Raw genomic sequence first — 19,469 nt, forward strand, 5'->3', positions numbered from 1 at the left:
CCTAGCCAGCTGGACACACCACCGCTCTGCTTGCTCGAGCGCGGCACTACTTTATTCATGCGGTTGGATTTCTCCAGCCAGAACTGTAATACGACACTTCCTCATCATCATCATGACTGTACCGCCCTATGGCTATGTACACATGCACAGCCAGGGTGCACTGCATGCAGTGCTATCGCGCTAGCTGCCGACAGAATGAAAACTAATAATAATTATTACTTGAAAGCACTAGAACCTGCATGCACAGGATCCAGTCATGTAAATCTGCAACGAGTAATGCATCATGTACAGTGTACCGGCAAGAGTTCATATGAACTCTTGGTACCGGACATGATGACACGCCCGGCCGGTGCACATCATCCACATACTATAGACCTGGTACTTGAACAAGACACTTGCAAGCAGAGACCAGACCAGACCAGACCAATGATGTGGGTTACTTCAAAGTACTTTACAGCAAAGGGAATGTGAGAGCTCAATGCTCACTTTTGACAGAGCGATAGACAGAATGGACCTGTCCTTGAGAGTCGTATGGCTACAAAGCAACATTCAAAGTAACAGAACGTATGTGAGATCCGGGTCAACACAACGTACTGGAAAAGCCAAAAAAAGGAAAACGGAAATGCAACCCAGCAGGATAGAAGATAAAGAAAACTTTGAGTTTGAGGAATGCATGTGCGCACCACGTTCGGTCTTGGTCCCGACACAGTATACACACGGAGGTACACGCGCAATAAAAATAGAGATAAAACGGCAACTAAACAAACAGGCGGTGTGCATTTGCGTGGCTGTGTGGGAATTTGTACACAGTAAGTCGGAGAGTAAGGGTGGGTGTGAGAGTGAGACAGCGTTTTTTTCTTCTTTTGTACACAGTTGCACGTGGGCAGTTGCATTGCTGGAAATGCCAGACGTGCGTTGAGAACGCGATTAAACACCCAGTCGTGAGAGCATAATTACCACCAACGCTGATGATGCCGTCGTTGGTAAGCTAGCGTCCAGTCACAGACATGCCATGTGATCACACTTGTGCACTGGCGGTATAGAGGTGATGCGAATGACATCGTCGTCCGGGGTGATTCGTATGGAGTGGCACCACGCTACATTGGTTCCGAAACTCAATACAAGGGACATTATAACTATGACGAATCTTTATGAGATTACATCATGATGATGTCGTCGCACAACCCCCATAAACAGCCACACAGAGAATGAGCTGAACATAGTGCTACTTGCTACGTTTGAACAGCGAAAGGCTTGAAGACGCTCACAAGACTGGTTCAGGTGACTTGAAGCGCACAAGGGAATGAAGACAGAGCAGAGGGAGAGAAAGGAGAGGCCAGTGACCACCCTATCGCATTCTCTGCATGACGACGGCATTAAGCAAGTTAGCAGCTTCCAGACTCAGTGACTCGTCGGACAGCTCCTTGCTGGGAAACGAGGTCATCAGGTAATATTCTTGGTGAGCCATCCCCGGTCTGGACCTGCACACACACACCACACACGCACAGAGTACAGTAGAGGGTATTTGCCCAATATCCCCAACACCAACACACTACACACTACACAAACACATCTAACACTATACTACTGCCGTCAATGGAGAAGTTCATGAGGTTGGTTGCTCTGCTGTCGGTACTGGTAGCAGCCGTTCACTCAGGGCAGATTGCCAAACACAGCATTAAATGTTCAAAACAAATGTGAGAAGGAGTGCGTAATGAAGACTAAGCACTGTTGAGGGTGACTAAGCATGGGACAAACAACAGGGTTAACACTTACGCGTTGATGAAACTGCGGATAGCCGTGATGGTATTCGTTGTGTTGAATTTACCAACTAGCCTGCACATGTACACACGCACGCACACGCACGCACACGCACGCACACACACACACATACACGCACATACACACACACACACACGCACACAAACACACACACACACAGACCACAGCATTCCGGAAGGCCTGGTCAACATCTACGTGTACTCGCAGCAAAATGCCTGCTTGCGTCAGAAAGGTACTACGTATAGTGCTACAGTGCTGCTCAATGAAATCCAATCCAATGAGCCAACCTCGCACCCTGCACCAACCAGTGAACATCCCATTGTTCACAGGTCAAGGGCTATACAGCGCCAAGCGCGTACTTCACTCACGTGACCAGACTTCACCGAGCAGCACTGCACACAGTAGTACGGAATGGGCCTCAGCAAGAGTACATATGTTATGACATTTACTCAATCTGCGGACAGCATGCTGTTTTGTTCTTTGTTATGATATTTATGTACTCTTGGCCTCAGCTACAGTGCCCAGTGCACATATGTGTCTTGCATGTGTATGCATGTGCCGGGCATGCACCAATACAATCATAGTGGTGATGTACATGCAACCTGGGCTATTCCTTCATTTCATTGGCCGGGATTGCTAGAGAGCAGTGCTCTCCACTGACAGTGCACCAGCAGCTTATTGCTTTAGATTGAAGGACGGGGGAATGAAATGTCTGGCTACAACTGAATGGCAAATGATTCACACGCCACACGCCACACCCACACACACTTTCTTTTCTGGCGGCAGGCAGTTGAAACTCTCTTCCAGCTGACTGTCGACAGGCCCACTCTCTTACCCTGTTCAAAAACATGGTTAAGCTTCATCTAGGGTTCCCAGTAAAAAGGCAGTAGCCTGTTGGGACTCCCCTAGTAAAATAATAAAAACTACTACTACTACACGCACACAAACCACACGACCACACACACCACACAGGTATCCAGCACACAAGTGTACCTTGTTCCATCGGACAGGCGGATCTGTAACGTTGTTAATGGCTTGCCTGTGTCGAGTTCTACAATGGGTGCAGATGCTGCCACCGTTGCTGCTGCTGCTGGCATGGCTGTGGCAGCTGCCGAGTGAGAAGTTGCGCCAGTACTTGATGCTGCGCCACCGATGACACCAGGCGTTGGACTGTCACATGTAACACACACACACACACACACACACACACACACACACGTACACACACACACACGTACACACACACGTACACACACACACACACGGCACACATAGTTTTAAACGGCCATAACAGTTACATGCACCTGTTCACCGCCAGAAACTGGCTTACAATGTAGTGGTTTGTCCCTGGAGAGGGGAGAGAAAATCAGCGGGAGTCTTTGAAAGAACACGCTCAGCGGGATATCGACCTCTTCCTTCCCTGCCCCCCCCCCCCCCCCCCCCCTATACCTCAGACCTGCCCATCGCGGAAGCGATGATAGCGAACAGCTATGCTAGACATAGCAACTTGTGCTGGGATTACACCATTCAACAGCTTGCAAGGGTGATGAATACACACACAGTCACACACACAACAAATCCTGACCTATGGACAGACCTTATAATAACGTTATGGCCCTGGTCCTGTCATGTTATGTCACGTTCTGCACTTGCCACACTGCGGTAAGTGAGTGAGGGACAACGTGCAGAAAAGCTCTGGCAGTGTCGGGATACTGCAAAAATGGCCTTGATAGTGATGTAGTACAGTCAAAGCAGTGATTGGTTTTCGAAGTGTGCAATGCCAAATGGTAAGGAGTCTGACACAGGCGCACGCAGCCCAGCACACGTGCACAAACTCAACACATGCGCACGCACAAGCCAGCACACGTGCACGAATACTCAATACATGCACACGCACCCCCCCCCCCCACAAACACGTGAACAAACACTAAACATACACGCACGCATCGCTCACCTGCCCAGACGGTTGCCCGACCCGGTGAACGCCTTGGTCTTCTTCTTCGGCGGAACGTAGTCGGAGTCCTTCCTCGACATGGTCACAGAAATCTCCGACTGATTGTAAACGCGCCTGAGTTCGCCGGGGATAACCCTGTGAGCACAGACAGTGACATACAGACGAGGGAAATTACATCCATTAGTAGTACATGCTAGAAAATCACCTTTTTCTCATCCTCCTTTCCAATACTGTGTGTACCACATAAACTAGGGTCAGCGTTCACGGAACTCTGTTGAGGGCTATTGCACGTACAGTTGCGCTCGGCGAATCCGACTCAGAGTGCACATTTGGCGCCCTCAATTTGCACGGCCCTTGGTGCCCCTGGAAGTGGTACGAACGAGCAGCTCGACGTACACGTATAGAAATACAAAGATGCAATCGGAACGGGTATAGGGCGCCAGTTTTGCACTTTGGGTCGGATTGCACCAAGCGCAATAGTACATGTAGCATATCAGATGCATTTCAGATATTATGGAAGCAAAAGAATCTAAAGAGATCATGCAGTGTCCCATCAAGGAAGGCTGATAGATAAGTCAATACTGTTGACCCCTAAACTTTGGCCACCAATATACTATCTAAAGACTTAAAGAGTGAAATATTGCCAGTGCAGTCAGACCTCGCTTATCCGGTCCTCTTTCGTCCGGATCCCTTGGCTATCTGGAAGAAAATAGCTGGTTACAGATGTACAGCATTATGTGATGCATCCAACAAAACCGGTGTTAGATTATCCGGTTCCCTCGCCTATCCGGATATTTCCGTGGAAAACGGACGTGTGTGGTTAAGCGAGGTCTGACTGTACTGGCATTTGTTGCTACTGTCGTGGACATGGAAATCCGGTCGCACGTCTAGCGGCCCCAGGGCGCTGGCCATGCAGCCGTCGGTAAGCATGAGCAGTACACGCTACAGCGCGCTGGTCTCTTCGGCCTCAACATGGCTGTGCACACTGCACGCAACGTTCTGTATGCGCTGAGGGCGCCGGCCCCGGTCAATCGACTGGATTTCCATGTCCACGACAGTAGTTGTCAGAAGCCACTGGACGTGAAGGTCACCTTTGTAGCACATCGCAGGTTAGGTATAAGAAAGTTGTTAGACTTTCTCGTAGATAATCGTGGACAACCAGTATGATTTTGCAACAATCTATGCTCAAACCCAACTGTGCACATGATAGGTAGTACAGTCATGCACACACACACAAGCACCCCCCCCCCCCCCCACACACACACAAGCACCCCCCCCCCCACACACACACACAAGCACCCCCCCCCCCACACACACACAAGCACCCCCCCCCCCCACACACACAAGCACCCCCCCCCCCCACACACACACACAAGCACCCCCCCCCCCCCCACACACACACACAAGCACCCCCCCCCCCCCCACACATACACACCACACACACATTGGCCACACGTTGGCTGGTAGCAACCACAGATTAATTAACACGCCCCTCACCCTTCTGAAATGTCCTTCAAGAAACGCTTGTCCTCCTCGGTGGAGCCATCACGCCGGTCGCCATCATCCACTGAAAATCCATTATTCCAAAATGTGATCGTGACCGACACCTTAATACCAAGAACAAAAACCCCACATAGAAAGAGAGAGAGAGAGAGAGTGTGTTAAAAACCCCACATAGAAAGAGAGAGAGAGGGTGTTACAAATCTAACGGCTACGGTAACAGAAAGATACTCAGTCTCTGTAGACAGGTCATCTCGCATTGCAGTTAAACTGTGTCGCATCAATACGATACAACTCCAGCTGCTTGCCGCTAGCAGATAGCCTGTGGGTAGCAACACAACCTTATTCGCCACACCTCGATTATTTATACTTGCAAGTACATATCTCCAGCAGCAGCAGCAGCAGCATCAGAAGCATCAGCAGTATCAGCAGTATCAGCATCAGCAGCAACATCAACAGTCTCCTTAGTCACAGATTACCGATTCTTTGGCTGCTGCTGCCTCAGCTTTTACGACCATCTGACTCTCCTCTGGTGTTTCCCCTAGACGATACCCTGCAAAAGCACAACGAACAATGTACCAGTGGGAAAACACACATTCAAAATCGCAGATGTCAGTAAGATGAAATCTCGCTCATTCAGACAGGATATAATATTCAAAGGACTCTCCCTCTAACACACATTCTCTCTCACACTCACACCCATACGCATACATACACACACACACACATACATACACACACACACACACACACACACTCTCTCTCTCTCTCTCTCTTTCTCCCTCTCTGAGGTCAGTAGGGAAAACAAGGAATGCAACCAAGCTAGGCCAGTGGTGAGAAGTAGAAACTGCCACAGGATGTCCCTCACCAGAGCCAGTAAACGCAGATGATGTGTCCTTCTGCTTACTCTCTTGATTATCAACCGTTTCAGCACCATGCCTAGAGTGAAACAGCACCAGAAATACAACAGTGTGCACATCTCACTAACAAACAGTGTCGTTACACTGTGCACTGAAAACCGCATCTCAAACTCCTCATTTACGACAAAGTGCCATGGCTGGCCAACGCCCTCTCCTTTGCATTGGCTTCTGCCATTGGACGGTGAAAAAAAAAAATGAATTCAAAATGATTAAGTTGGTGTAGCCAAATTCAGAGTGGCAGCAACACCATATGGAAGCGTACTGAAGATGCAAATCTGTGATAGAGCCATGCACAGAAACCCAACACATTCGTATGGTGTAAGCGGCGAAGAGGGACGACTAATTGTCGCGGAGCATACTCCACTGCCATTTCTGTCTGGGCTGTGGAGAGAGAAAAATTAGACAGCCTCCGAAGAAATGCTACGTTATTACGATGAGTTGAGATGAGAAATACATCAACAATGTCTTTTCTTGGTTTCTTACTCTTGCGCAGACTTCATTACACTTTCCGCTAAGCCAGCCGCATCCACACGCTTTTTCTTCGGAGGTCCACTAATCACTTGTCCACTGCACATGACAGAGCAATCGTGCACAGTGTACAAACACACACACACACACGTGCACTCACAAATGCACACACACACACACACACACACACACACACACACACACACAAGCGCATTTACACACGCCCAGTTGAAACATCACACATTCCAAGTCAACAAGCACGACAATAATTTTTGAGCTGAAGCCAGTGAGCCTCACAGAACATAGAATGTCTTCAATTCAAACACGACAATCTACCAAGTACAAGTCGTGAGCACAAAGCCAAGGCAGGCAGAAATCTAACATACTCCTAAAAAGAGGGAACAAAGTGGCCTCTGTGTGTGTGTGTGTGTGTGTGTGTGTGTGTATGCGTGTGTGTGTGTGTGTGTGCCACTTATTGAGGTGTGGTAAGCCCATAAGTGGGATCATTTTCAAGTCAACCTGGAGTTTTGTGGATTTCAGAGGGTGTCGGCCGTTGGGTGGTTCAATAGCCAATCGAGTCATCTTTCCAAGATTCTCTCTCCCCTCTCCCGGGGAGACCCACGTGACCAGTTTTGGCAGTGAGCAACACGTCAGGCGCTAGGCGAAATTACTGGTCAGTCGGCGACACGCATTTTTCACGTTTCACCTGCTGGGAGAGTATGCGTGTACTCGAGTCTCATCCTGAGCACGTTTTTTTCTTCTTTTTTCAGCTCCAGTATAGCTGTATTTTTCATTGCAAAGCCGTCCTCGATTGTTGTGTTCGTTGTTCAAACGTAGTGGACATTCAATCATGAAGGCAGAGGACATAGGAGCCTGATTGGAGTTTCTCGTGGCATAGGATGGCCACACAGAGACACTTTGGGATTTTCTGAATATGAAATACCGTACGCACGATGCTGAGATCAATTTGTGCGATATCAAATTGTTTGTGATCTACCACATCGAGCAGAACGGGATCCAAACACAAGCTTACCGACGACGGTTAGGCTGCTGACCTGACTGGACAAATGATCCCTGGCTTCACCAGACGCCAGAAGTCAGACACCATGTCCTTTGCCGCGACGTCCATCTCCAAAAAGAACTCCATCTTCGTCGTGAAAAGGCTTGAAATACTCAATATTCAACCGAGATTCGCGGTCTCACCCTTTCTCAGATCGAATCATTTTTTGTTGTAGCAGTTGCAGGGCAGATCCCCGCCACTACTTCAACAGAAGATGGCTCCAAAGCATGCCTGGAACAAGCCATATCGAGGTTGCAAGCCACCCCTCTCAGCACTTTTTTTGAAGAAATTCGAAATTTCAATGGTGGAAGATATACTATGAAGAGAATTTCAAAAAGTATGTTTCGCGGAGCGATCGCTCAACCTACGTCATTCAAACTTTGCAGGATGGTTCAGACGTACATGCTAGGCATGGAACCACAGAAGATGATATCATAGCTGAAACACAGAGTCACACACACAGCAGATTCGTGTGCACAGATACTAAATTAGTGGACGTCGTCATCTTCTTCCCGCTGATCTCAAATGTACTATGACGTGCTATTTCGCCTGACGAGTACAAGTACAAGTGTGTGCGTGTGTGTGTGTGTGCGTGTGTGTGTGCATATGCGCGTCCGACTGTCCGTCCGTCTGTCCACCCGTGCACCTACGGCTATCTCTCTCAACCGGCTGACCGCCGTATGCTTACCTGTGCTCGCTGCCGCCTGCAAAGAACTCCTGACCCTGGTCAGGGTCCACACTGGACTCCTGTCCCTGAAAGCTAGCCATGGTGGCAATGTTACTTCCACTACGGCCTGCACCACCAGAGCTGATAGTCAAGTGTCCAGTGCATGCACACATTCACAAGCAGACACACACCGGCACCCAAACACACACACAGACACACATACATACAAGCAGACCCACATACAGGCACAGACACACACACGCACACACACACACACACACACAAACACACAGGCACACACACAATCAAAACCAGAACAGTAGAGAGTGAAAAATGACAACAAAAGACAAGCAAGGCATTCATGGGAGAAATCTATAGGAGAAGAAGCGTGTCGAGGGCTGGGGAGAGGTCATGCTGCAGGGTACGTTCAAGTATTTCAGTATTCGATGGGTGGCTCCGTAGGCAGGTTGTTGGTGCCTAGGTCCGTTTTGTATGGGTTGTCGTAGTTGGAGCTCCCACGCGTATGCGCTGATAGGTGGGGATTCCATATTTGGTAATAGTACCCCCATGCCCCATGCGGCTGAGTTTCAAATCCTGCCGGTAAGCGACTGTGCGCACAGCAGACAGAGGCTCGAGTATTATATAAGTAGTTCGTGTTTAGTCGCGCACTCCCTTTCGTCTCGGCCAACACCAGGATTCATACAGCATCTGTACAGTTGAACACCAGCCCTAATAATGTTCGCTGGTCTACAAGAAGGATCGTGCATACAGCGACCGCTAGTATCCAGATCTGGACAATTCATAACGTCTGGGCGGTGGTCACTTGTCAAAGGTTTTACGGTGTTCTTACTTGCTGCTTTAGGAGCTGCATCTGTGTCTTTGATCCTATGAGGGTGGTGGCGTTCCCACGGATGCAGAAAGCTCACTCTAACTGAGCATAACGCGAACCGTTAATTTTTTATAACATGGAAAAATGTGGGCACAAGTTATGCGATCGAGTCCACCAATTAAACCATATTTCGAACAGTCAAACGTGCACAATCTAGCACAAAACTGACAAGGAGTACAGTACTGAGACATTCCATGGCATGAATTGTGCCCACATTTTTCCATGTTACAAATTTTTTCCTTGGCTCACCATCTGAGTTCTTGTTGCACACGTAATTTTATTATTAACTGGTTTGAGGGAAAGAGACAAACGGGAAAAGTCTGAAGAAAAAATTGACTGCCACCTTATTATTATTATATTTTTTCGCAGCACATACCGAGACTTCGGTTGGTCTGTTCCTGAGGCGGCGGCACCTGGGGGTGGATGCTCTGGTGGTGCTGACTGTCGCGCCGGCGTGACTCCCGCGTCTATGGCAGAGATGGAAGAGTCCTCGTCATTGTCCTCATAGTAGGAGCTGAGAGCAACCTGGAAAGGCGTTCGCACACAAGTACAGTACACGTACGAGCAAAGCTTGGTGAGATGAAGTAGAGTCGTGGAATTCAGTCAAGGGCAGTTAAAGAAAGAAGGATTATAAAAGACTTGATACTAGCTGACTGTGAGCAGCGTACATTGCACTGTGGTTTATTTTTATTTTTTTACAAAGTAGCCACAAACCATCATGGTGCAAACACCGGCGCCAAAATGCACAGGGATACACATAGGGATGGCAGCCGAAGCAGTGGAGGCGGGGCAAGAGCAGCTCAACCGACCATGGGTCTCGGTTTCAGCACTGCTCATGCGCGCCAAACAGAAAAAAATACGAAGTGAGAAAAATGAGCAGGAGCACAACAGAGCAAATTAGAAATAAATAATATGTAGGATAGGAGAGCAGGCACACCACACATTGCCACAAACGCCCAGTAGCAGGCATCCGAATGCATATGCACAAACACACCCTCAGACACACGCACACGTGGTAGTGGAGGTTGCGATGTTTACCATCTCCACAATCAAGTACAGTAAAACCTGGTTTAAGCAACCACCCGACGGTGCAAGGAAAAGCGGTCGTTAAAGACAGGTGGTCTTTAGAACCAGGTCCCACAGTGTGTGTGAAGAACTGTCCGTGCATGGAAAAACGGTCGTTAAGAGCAGATGGTCGCTAAAACCAGGTTTTACTGTACCTCAGTTGAACGCATGCACACTTGTGTACGTACCCTACGACCTCCCCCCCCCCCCCCCCCCCACCACCACCACACACACACGCGCCATGATATCACATACAAGGTATGATGGCGGCAAGACACCACTGCCAGTATACGTGTGGTTGCGGTGAATACTGGTGAAGCAGTGACATATGTAGTCGAATAGGATAATGTTGTCCGACGCCACATGCATGACATCCATTGCCTGAAAGAATGATCTCTTGTGAAGTGCAATGACGTTACACGTGCTTGCATCGATGGTACGAGGTGCGTCATGAACATGCTGATGACAGACAGAGGCACAGACTGTGTCTCACCCATTCATTCCTATCCTCACCACAACCTGCGCATGTGTACATGCAACACAGTGCAGATCCTCACCCTTCACTCCTATCCTCACCCTTCACTCCTATCCTCACCCTTCACTCCTATCCTCACCCTTCACTCCTATCCTCACCCTTCACTCCTATCCTCACCCTTCACTCCTATCCTCACCCTTCACTCCTATCCTCACCATTCACTCCTATCTTCACCGTTCACTCCTATCCTCACCCTTCACTCCTATCCACACCCTTCACTCCTATCCACACCACAACCTGGGGATGCATGGCACGTGCAATACAGTGCAGATTTTATGCACCTGTGTAGGGTGATCAAGGTCAAGTGAAGCAGTGATAATATGCTTTTCAAAGTCCAGTAACACTGGACTGCGCAAGACCATGGAAATGAGAACCTTCAGTTTATCCAAAAGTATTCACTTTTGCAAACAGTGCAGGGACTGCTGTCTGCATGACTGTACAGTCACTAGGTGTTCGCATAAGCGAAAACACGACTACCAGCTTACTACTCGACTATAGGCGATGCACTATCCATTCGGGCAATATACTAGTACCCGTCACCGATGTCCGGCACAATATGTCACCGTAAAAGTCCGTAAACGAGAGAGCTTGGAAGCTCAGGGCCCTACGCTATGCTTTTTTGCCTTGATGACCTAGACAAAAAAAAAGCATAGGGATGTTATAAATTCTTTAAAAAATTCCTTTTTTTTAGACATAACCTGGGATTCGAACCCGCACTATCGCGCGCCCTGCATTCATCCCCCGATGCACTTCGCATACATACTAATTCTTCCAAGTTGTTTCACATTGTGATCTTGCATTTGAAAGCCCTATTTGAGTTATATGCATTGTGGCCAGCCGTCTTTGATGGCACGGTACGGTAGGGGATAGGGACGGGACAGGTACGATCGAGGGTAATACGACACCGTCTCCCGTACCGTACCATCAAACACAGCTGGCCACATACAGCTTCCCGCAATATTCAAATAGGGCTTTCAAACGCAAGATAATAACGTAACGCAACTTGGAAGAATGGGTATGAATGCGAAGTGTATGGGGGAATGCATGTAGGGCGATAGTGCGGGTTCGAATCCCAGGATATGCCTGAAAAAAAGGAGAATTGAAAAATTTATAACATCCTATGCTTTTTTGCCGTCAGATACGGATAGCGCCAGGCGTGACACAAACAAACACACAAACAAACACCAAATTAAAGCTGTGTGGACCCTGGCTAGCGCCAGACGTTACTGAAGTAACGTCTTCTGCATAGCTACGGGAATAAGTACGTACTTACTTTCGAACTTAGTGTCCACACCCGTACTAACTTTCGGGCGGGTACTGACTTTCGGACCTGATTTGTGTGTAGTGGAGAAGTCATTTTCCATGTACATGCTACACGCTGCATGTGCACACCATACGGGTACGTATTTCGAGCATTATGTTTATTGGGCTTAACTTGACTTCAACAGACAAAGTAAATGAATGAACGGGGTACAGGTATTTATTTCGGGCAGGTACTTATTTACGGGCTTTTACGGCGGAGGACTTCACACAAAATGCGGTCAACGTGTACACAATCATCGAGCCGTGGTATTTGTATAGTTCATTTCGAAAAATCAGTTTCTGTCACGCACCAGGAAGCCAAGTAAAGCAGCATGAACTTGTTACCTGCACGTCCCAGTTGGCAGCTTCCAAGTAAAACTGCGCTCGCTCAAGGTCCAGGCCAGTTACTTGCGCGAACTCTCCCAGATCTTGTTGGTGGTCCAGCTCAGACATACCGGTAGTGGGGAATTCTTATACTCAGGTTTCACAATAATATTGTTTTCGAAATGTACTGAGCGTAGGTCAGCCAACAGCAGGTGGAGGGCGAATATTAGGATTCCATCCACGATCTTCAGCAATTTCTTCGAGCTTACCTACTGTTTCCTTAGTTCAACAGTGTCAATGAAGTAGCCGAAGATGAAAATGCTTCTTGAATTTTCGTTTCATTCGAATGATTCGAGCTTCGACTAGAAAAATGTGTTGACGAATGTACAAAAAAAAGGGGATCGGTCACGCAAATCGCGGGACGGTACGAGGTGATTTGTAAAAATTTTACATCAAAGTAAAAAAGACTATTATTCCGTCCGCTGTCATGTGTGTCCGTGGGTCTCGGTCGGCATACCATCGTCCAGCTAACGAGCTCAGGGAGCTGGCAGTGGTTGAAAGCCGGATCTAAAACCAATTTTGTGTTTTAGTGTGACTCTCGCCATTCCGGAGACATATTGTCCACACCTGTGTAGTATTTTTAATATTATCTTCCTATCTATTATTCCGCCCCTCTGGTGAATTTTGAAAGGTGCGAGGTCTCATTCTGTCAGTCTGTATGCCCTCTATCCGCGTAGAGTCTTCTCGAGCTCACACCACAAAAATGAGAGACACAGCATGAGGTTACTTTACATGCAAATTTCCACACATATAAAAGTGTGTACAAAATTTTACAAATCAGTAAAATAGGGCCTATCACCAACATATAGCGCCTGAATTTGTCAATAAACTCGCAATGGGACATCGAGATAGGTCTGAATTAATTTACAAGCAGAGAAATCAGATGGGCGTTGCAGGATTCCCAATAAATATGGTTGAATACGGCAATTGACAATAGGTCATACTATGATTTATTCCACTCAAGTTCTCAAATGTTCACGACAACAGCTTGATGACGCTAGGGTGGAAGTCTTACAAAATGACTGAATACCATGATAGTCACGGAGTGGTACTAATCCTAGAATCACTGATTCGGTGCTGGACCAGAAGAGGAAGCTCCGGACAGTGGCGCAATGGCCGACGAAACACGCACTCCAGAAGATGGAAGTGAGCTGCGACCCCGGGGCGCAGCATCGACACAAGACGTGAGGACAGGTATGGACATGGCTGCTCCGTCAGTAGAAACCCCAGCAGGCGGGTTGGCCACACCAGAACATACTGATTGCATAGCAGTGGCGGTCAGCGGCGTGGAAACCCGTGCCGGGAGAGATGTGCTGGACATAGCAACTGCTGACGGAAGAGGGTTCAGACATGCAGCGGGTGACAGCCTCGGTTCACGACAAACGGTAGTACTTGCGATGGCCGGCAGTCGACCAGAAGAAAGCCCAGCAGGCCTGGCCGCACCAGAAGACAGTGTCACGGGCCGCACTGCAAGCATGGCCTGTACTGTGCTTACGTGGGCCGGAACAGATGTGCGGGAGACAGCAACTGCTGGTGGAAACGGGCCCCGACTGGTTGTAGCAGAGAGCTGGCGACATGCAATGTTGGGCACAGTAGATACCAAAGAGCTAACACCTGTGACAACTGGTGAGTGGATGCAGGTGCTGGGTAGGGCAGTCGGCACAGCAGGAGGATTGACTGTGGAGGAACTGTTGGCGCAAAGCACTAACGGTACTGCTGACTGAGAAGTGGTGTCAGACTCATCAGGCCAGTCCATGAAGAGCTGAACAAGTTCTTTGAACTTGCGACTGCTTTCCTCCGGACTACCTCCAGCAAGCTTCTTCTCCAGTGCCTCAAGAAGAATGACATTCGTCTCATTGCCTTTGATGTTGGGGGTCTTTGTGAGCACAAGGATGGAAGCGAGATGCTTCTTGTGCAGCTTCTGAAGTGCAGGCTTCACACCAGCAGCCCGTGATTCCCAAAGAACCTTCGCTGCAGCCTTGGCATCAAGCTGGCGTTGTTCAGCTTGCTGCTTGTCCCGACCAGCCTTCTTCTGCGCACGCTCTTCTTTCAGTGACTCTTGCTCCTGCTTGCGCTTGAAGCGCTCCTCAAGCTTCCGTCGTCCAGCGCCGTATGTGAGCGGACCAAGCATGAAATCTTCAGCTCCCAAGCGCATGTTATCAACGTTGCACGGGGCATCAGAATCTCCCGAATCGGAAGAGTCCGACACGTCCTTGGGATCACCAGCAGCACTAGCATGGCCGCCATGCCCCTGCTTGAATTGCTGGCAGCGCACATCTAGCACAGCATCATCCGCTCCGATGTTGGCGAGCTTGGTGGCAACTGCATCCTCCTTGGCCTTAAGATCCCAGTAGAGTTTGCGGTTGCAAGACTTGGTGGCAGGGTCAAACCCAATCTCTCGCCAACCCTTTCGGCTGACGTCTGGATGGAATGCCTCTTCCCACGGCTTCTTTATGATGACAGGCATGTCATCAGATGTCAGCCGTGGTGCCTTCCCTTCCATCACCTTTGCTACAAGCAGGTCGGATTTGGCCTGCTTGGCCTTCCTCTTGAACAGGGGGAAATTGGCAACGTCTGCAACTTGCGAGACATGGCTGGTGTGTGGCACACGGAGTTGCAAATCAGATTGCACCTTTTCCGCTGCCAGCACCATCGGCAATGTGGTGTGGGCCCCATAGCCATCACACAAGCCATACGCCCGCTTCCCTTCCTTCCTGGGTAGACATGGACCGACTACGTTCGTCATCCAGAGAGGGGCGAGGTCGTAGGAAAATCCACCTGACTGATGCGGGTAGAATTGGCAGGGGCGGCCTTTTCTGGTGGCTGGGTCGATGATCGTTGAAAGCGGCGGATCCTTTAGGAGGGAGAGCTTGACGCCCTGGGCTCCAGGCGTGGCACATCCAGGAAGCGAATCTCCAGTGAGGAAGGAACCTCCTGTCAAAGTCCACCTGACGTTCGACTTGTTCGCCACGCACTCACCAACATCGTCTTGATCGATTGTCATCGTCTTCTCGGTTGTCCCTTTGCCGTCATCGGTTTGGTCCAACGAAAAGCCGGTTTGGTCCCATTCGTATACCATGTCCGGGTCAGTGATGGTGAACAGGGTGTCATACGGCAAATCAGGGTCAAAGGACTCATTCGGCACAGCTATTCCGCTAGCGATCATGCCTTCCATCACCACCTGGTACCAATTCTTCATATGGTCAGCTGTCGTCCAACGGGCTCGGTCCATTTCAAGCCGCGTCTGGTTCTTCACCTTTATACCCCAGCGCTTTCTGAAGGAGTAGTACCAGCCATACCGCACTTCAGCTGCTTGAAAAGAATCAGCATAGGATGTGCCACGAATCAAGAAATTCGCTGCGCCAATCATCAGCGATTTTCCAGCTTTCAACTTTAGAGCACGCAACATCTGGACGTATTTTGCTAACTCCAATTCAAAGCGATACGGAATTTTCGACTGGATTCCGGCCTTCTGTGGTGTGACTATGCAAACCTCATCTTGCTGCGCCACTACTTTTACCTTACTGTGCAACGTCATGTGCGAAACGTTTACACCAATCACGGAGAGCAACTGCGATGCTTGCCGGCCGTCCCTTGGCAGCGAGCCATCATGCATCTGCCCCACTGCCCACTTAAGCCCTTCCCGGTACATACCGACAGTGCCGTGGCTTCCATATTGCGCATCATCTCCAAGGCGAGTGCAGCGACTGACAATCAACTCCTTGACTATATCCATATTGAGTGTGTTGGGAGAAGACAACGGACCACCCTCAATGAGTGCTTCGCCGTCTACACCCAACATATTAACGCTACGCGGCGGCAACTCCGGAGCTGGCAACCTGCCCTGCTGGATTTCTACCAAGACACCTGAGTTGGCCAGCTCAGACTCATACGTGCTGTAAAGCTGCTTGCTAATTCCATATGCAGCAGCAGCGTCAGCCTTTGATTTAAAACTGCCTTTTGTGACTGGCGAATGAAACGCACGTACAGCCAAAATTGCTGATTTCTGGCCTTCGCCTCTGGCCAGTCTCTTACTCCTTCCTGCTTCGTCTGATCGCGTGGCAGACTGAGGGTCGGCCTCGGGGACCAGCTCAGGGGTCTGGCCTGCCGTAGGGCACGCTCGCAGGCGCTCAGAGGTCCTTCTAGTCTCCATTGAGAGTTATTTTACTGCATCTATTACAAAATCATGAGTGTCGATCCATCCTTGACGACTCACAGCACGGCGGAACAAAACGATGTCGCGAAACGCTGCTGATACCTATCTACTACTATACAATGGCAACTCACTAATCTATCTAACTAATAAAAACACTACACCAGAAGAAAGGAATCGTCCTCGACAACGATATTTTACTCAAATTGTAAAATAATATGCCATGTAAAATTTTTACAAATCACCTCGTACGCGGTAAAAAATACTTCAAAGGCGCATTATGTCATGATCAATTCAACCATGACGTCGACATACTGTACAATGTAGTTCAAAGTTTTCCAAAAAAATTCTCCCAAACAGGGCCAAAGCCAATACTTTGGCAATAGCTGCAGCTGCCATGCATGTCCAAACGGACCCAACATCTCTTTTGCAGTGCGCGAACCTTGAAGTAATCAGTTGGACTTGGTATATGTGGTGGGAAACCACCGAAGGCAAAACCAAACCAAACAAGAAGGCCAAAACGTGCCAACAGTCATGAATAGGTCAGTACTGTACGCGCACCTGCATGTACAATTCTACTGTAGTGCAAACTGGACCAGAATACAGTGTAGAATGAAGTTCAAAATACAAAACAAAACACACACCACAACCAAAAATACGGGGATCGTTCATTGGCTTCTGCTCAGATCTTGGCCCTGGGCACCAACATCAATGATCTTTTATGCCAGTGGAGCAGAACCATGCAACCTCCCGGGACTGCACCACATCAGACAGACACTGACAATAAGAGAAACAGAGACAGAGGACTCTGGAATGTGCCGCTTGATCGTCCACGACCGACATCACAGTGTCCACAGCACAACACACCATTTCAAACACAAGCTACCCTCTGAACTCGACCCACCACGAAAACACCGAAGTTAATGTTTTAAACCTTTCATGAATGATTTAAAAAGTTAAATTAGCTGGCATTCATTCAGCGAAAGCTGAGCTAGATATGGACTGGCGTATGCATATCAAATGCAAACGGAAAAGCAAAAAAAGAGACAATGAATCACAAAACATGGCTACAAACTCGACAGTGAGAAAATTGACTCTTGCCGTCTTCACACGAAAACAATTTGTACAGAGCAGAATAATAATAAGGCAATGGTGGTACGACGCGACGACAAGCTTATGCTGTGCCAGTCTCCTGTGCGAGCTGCTCAGCCTTGGTGAAGACCTCCTCAATAGGTCCAACCATGAAGAAAGCAGGCAGTGGGATGTGGTCAAGCTCACCATTGAGAATAGACGTGAATCCCTTGATGGTCTGCACAAGCGGTACGAACTTACCGGGCTTGCCGGTGAAGACCTCAGCCACCTGGAAGGGCTGGGACAGGAAACGCTGGATCTTACGTGCACGGGACACTGTGAGCTTGTCTTCCTCAGACAACTCGTCCATACCCAAGATAGCAATGATATCCTGGAGAGACTTGTAATCCTGGAGGATCTTCTGCACGGAACGGGCGATGGAGTAGTGCTCATTACCGACGATGTTCGGGTCGAGGATACGCGAGGTAGAGTCGAGAGGATCGACAGCGGGGTAGATACCCAACTCAGCAATACCACGGGACAACACAGTGGTGGCGTCCAAATGGGCGAAGGTGGTGGCTGGAGCAGGATCAGTCAAATCGTCAGCCGGCACGTAAATAGCCTGGACAGATGTGATAGATCCCTTCTTGGTGGTGGTGATACGCTCCTGCATAGAACCCATGTCAGTGGCCAATGTAGGTTGGTAACCGACAGCGGACGGGATACGACCGAGCAAGGCAGACACTTCGGAACCGGCCTGTGTGAAACGGAAGATGTTGTCGATAAACAGCAGCACGTCCTGGCCTTCCTTGTCACGGAAGTACTCAGCGACGGTGAGACCGGTCAGAGCAACACGGGCACGGGCTCCCGGGGGCTCGTTCATCTGACCGTACACGAGGGCGACCTTCGAGCCTGGCTTGTCCAGGACGATGACGCCTCCTACAATCATTTCATGGTAAAGATCGTTTCCCTCACGAGTACGTTCTCCAACACCAGCGAATACAGAATAACCACCATGAGCCTTAGCGACGTTGTTGATCAGTTCCATAATCAACACAGTCTTGCCTACTCCAGCACCACCGAAAAGGCCGATTTTACCACCCTTGGCATAGGGGGCCAGCAAATCCACGACCTTGATGCCAGTTTCCAGAATTTCCTGCTCAACACTCATGTCAACGAATTCAGGAGCCTCAGCATGGATGGGAGCGGACGCCTTGGCATTAATTGGTCCACGCTCGTCAATTGGCTCGCCAATGACGTTCATAATTCGTCCCAGAGTTTCTGCACCGACTGGAATGGTGATGGGACCACCAGAGTCGACAACGGGCTGACCACGAATCAAACCCTCAGTACCATCCATGGCAATGGTTCGGGCAGTGTTTTCTCCCAAATGCTGGGCTACTTCCAGGACAAGCCTGGACTCACGGCCCTGCACTTCAAGTGCATTGAGGATCGGTGGGAGTCCCTCATCGAACTGGACATCCACAACAGCACCGATAACAGAAACAACTCGACCCTTAGCAGGAGCACCAGCCTTGCTTTGGGCGGCAGCAGCTGCACAACGGACAGGGATCTGAGCAACAGACTCAGCAGAACGAAGGCGGGATGCCAACGTCGTCGCCAGCTGGGGCCCAGAGGACCGAGCAAGACGAGAGCCCCTCAACATCTTTGCAGTTTGGTGAAAAACAGCACAACGAGCGAAAGGGATTCTTCCATGTC

General features: G+C 49.2%; 2 protein-coding genes across 2 annotated transcripts; both read right to left on the minus strand.

The window, feature by feature from the left end:
* Positions 1-432: 432 nt before the first annotated feature.
* Positions 433-12,833, minus strand: LOC135823149 (NSFL1 cofactor p47-like). Its single transcript, XM_065335987.1, has 11 exons — positions 12,488-12,833; positions 9,617-9,765; positions 8,373-8,492; positions 6,640-6,723; positions 6,105-6,175; positions 5,716-5,789; positions 5,234-5,343; positions 3,737-3,871; positions 2,776-2,952; positions 1,777-1,836; positions 433-1,481 (listed from the first exon to the last, which is right to left on the minus strand). Exons 1-11 carry the CDS (start codon positions 12,593-12,595, stop codon positions 1,349-1,351), a joined length of 1,221 nt encoding a protein of 406 aa, XP_065192059.1. The 5' UTR covers positions 12,596-12,833; the 3' UTR covers positions 433-1,348.
* Positions 12,834-17,599: 4,766 nt separating this feature from the next.
* Positions 17,600-19,450, minus strand: LOC135823151 (ATP synthase subunit beta, mitochondrial). The gene has a single exon (XM_065335991.1). The coding sequence runs from the start codon at positions 19,414-19,416 to the stop codon at positions 17,854-17,856; it is 1,563 nt and encodes a 520-aa protein (XP_065192063.1). The 5' UTR covers positions 19,417-19,450; the 3' UTR covers positions 17,600-17,853.
* Between the last annotated feature and the right edge of the window lie 19 nt (positions 19,451-19,469).

The sequence above is a fragment of the Sycon ciliatum genome, chromosome 8 (assembly GCF_964019385.1).
Source record: "Sycon ciliatum chromosome 8, ocSycCili1.1, whole genome shotgun sequence".
In the NCBI taxonomy this organism is placed as follows: Eukaryota; Metazoa; Porifera; class Calcarea; order Leucosolenida; family Sycettidae; genus Sycon; species Sycon ciliatum.

Bases quoted from the DNA above. Each gene is read 5' to 3' on its own strand.
- LOC135823149 (XM_065335987.1), bottom strand. From the start codon at position 12,595: ATGTCTGAGCTGGACCACCAACAAGATCTGGGAGAGTTCGCGCAAGTA. The intron at 8,493-9,616 runs GTATGTGCTGCG...CTTGACTATCAG, and splicing joins ACAGACCAACCGAAGTCTCG to CTCTGGTGGTGCAGGCCGTA. The intron at 5,790-6,104 runs GTGAGGGACATC...GTGCTTTTGCAG, and splicing joins ATCTGCGTTTACTGGCTCTG to GGTATCGTCTAGGGGAAACA.
- LOC135823151 (XM_065335991.1), bottom strand. From the start codon at position 19,416: ATGTTGAGGGGCTCTCGTCTTGCTCGGTCCTCTGGGCCCCAGCTGGCG.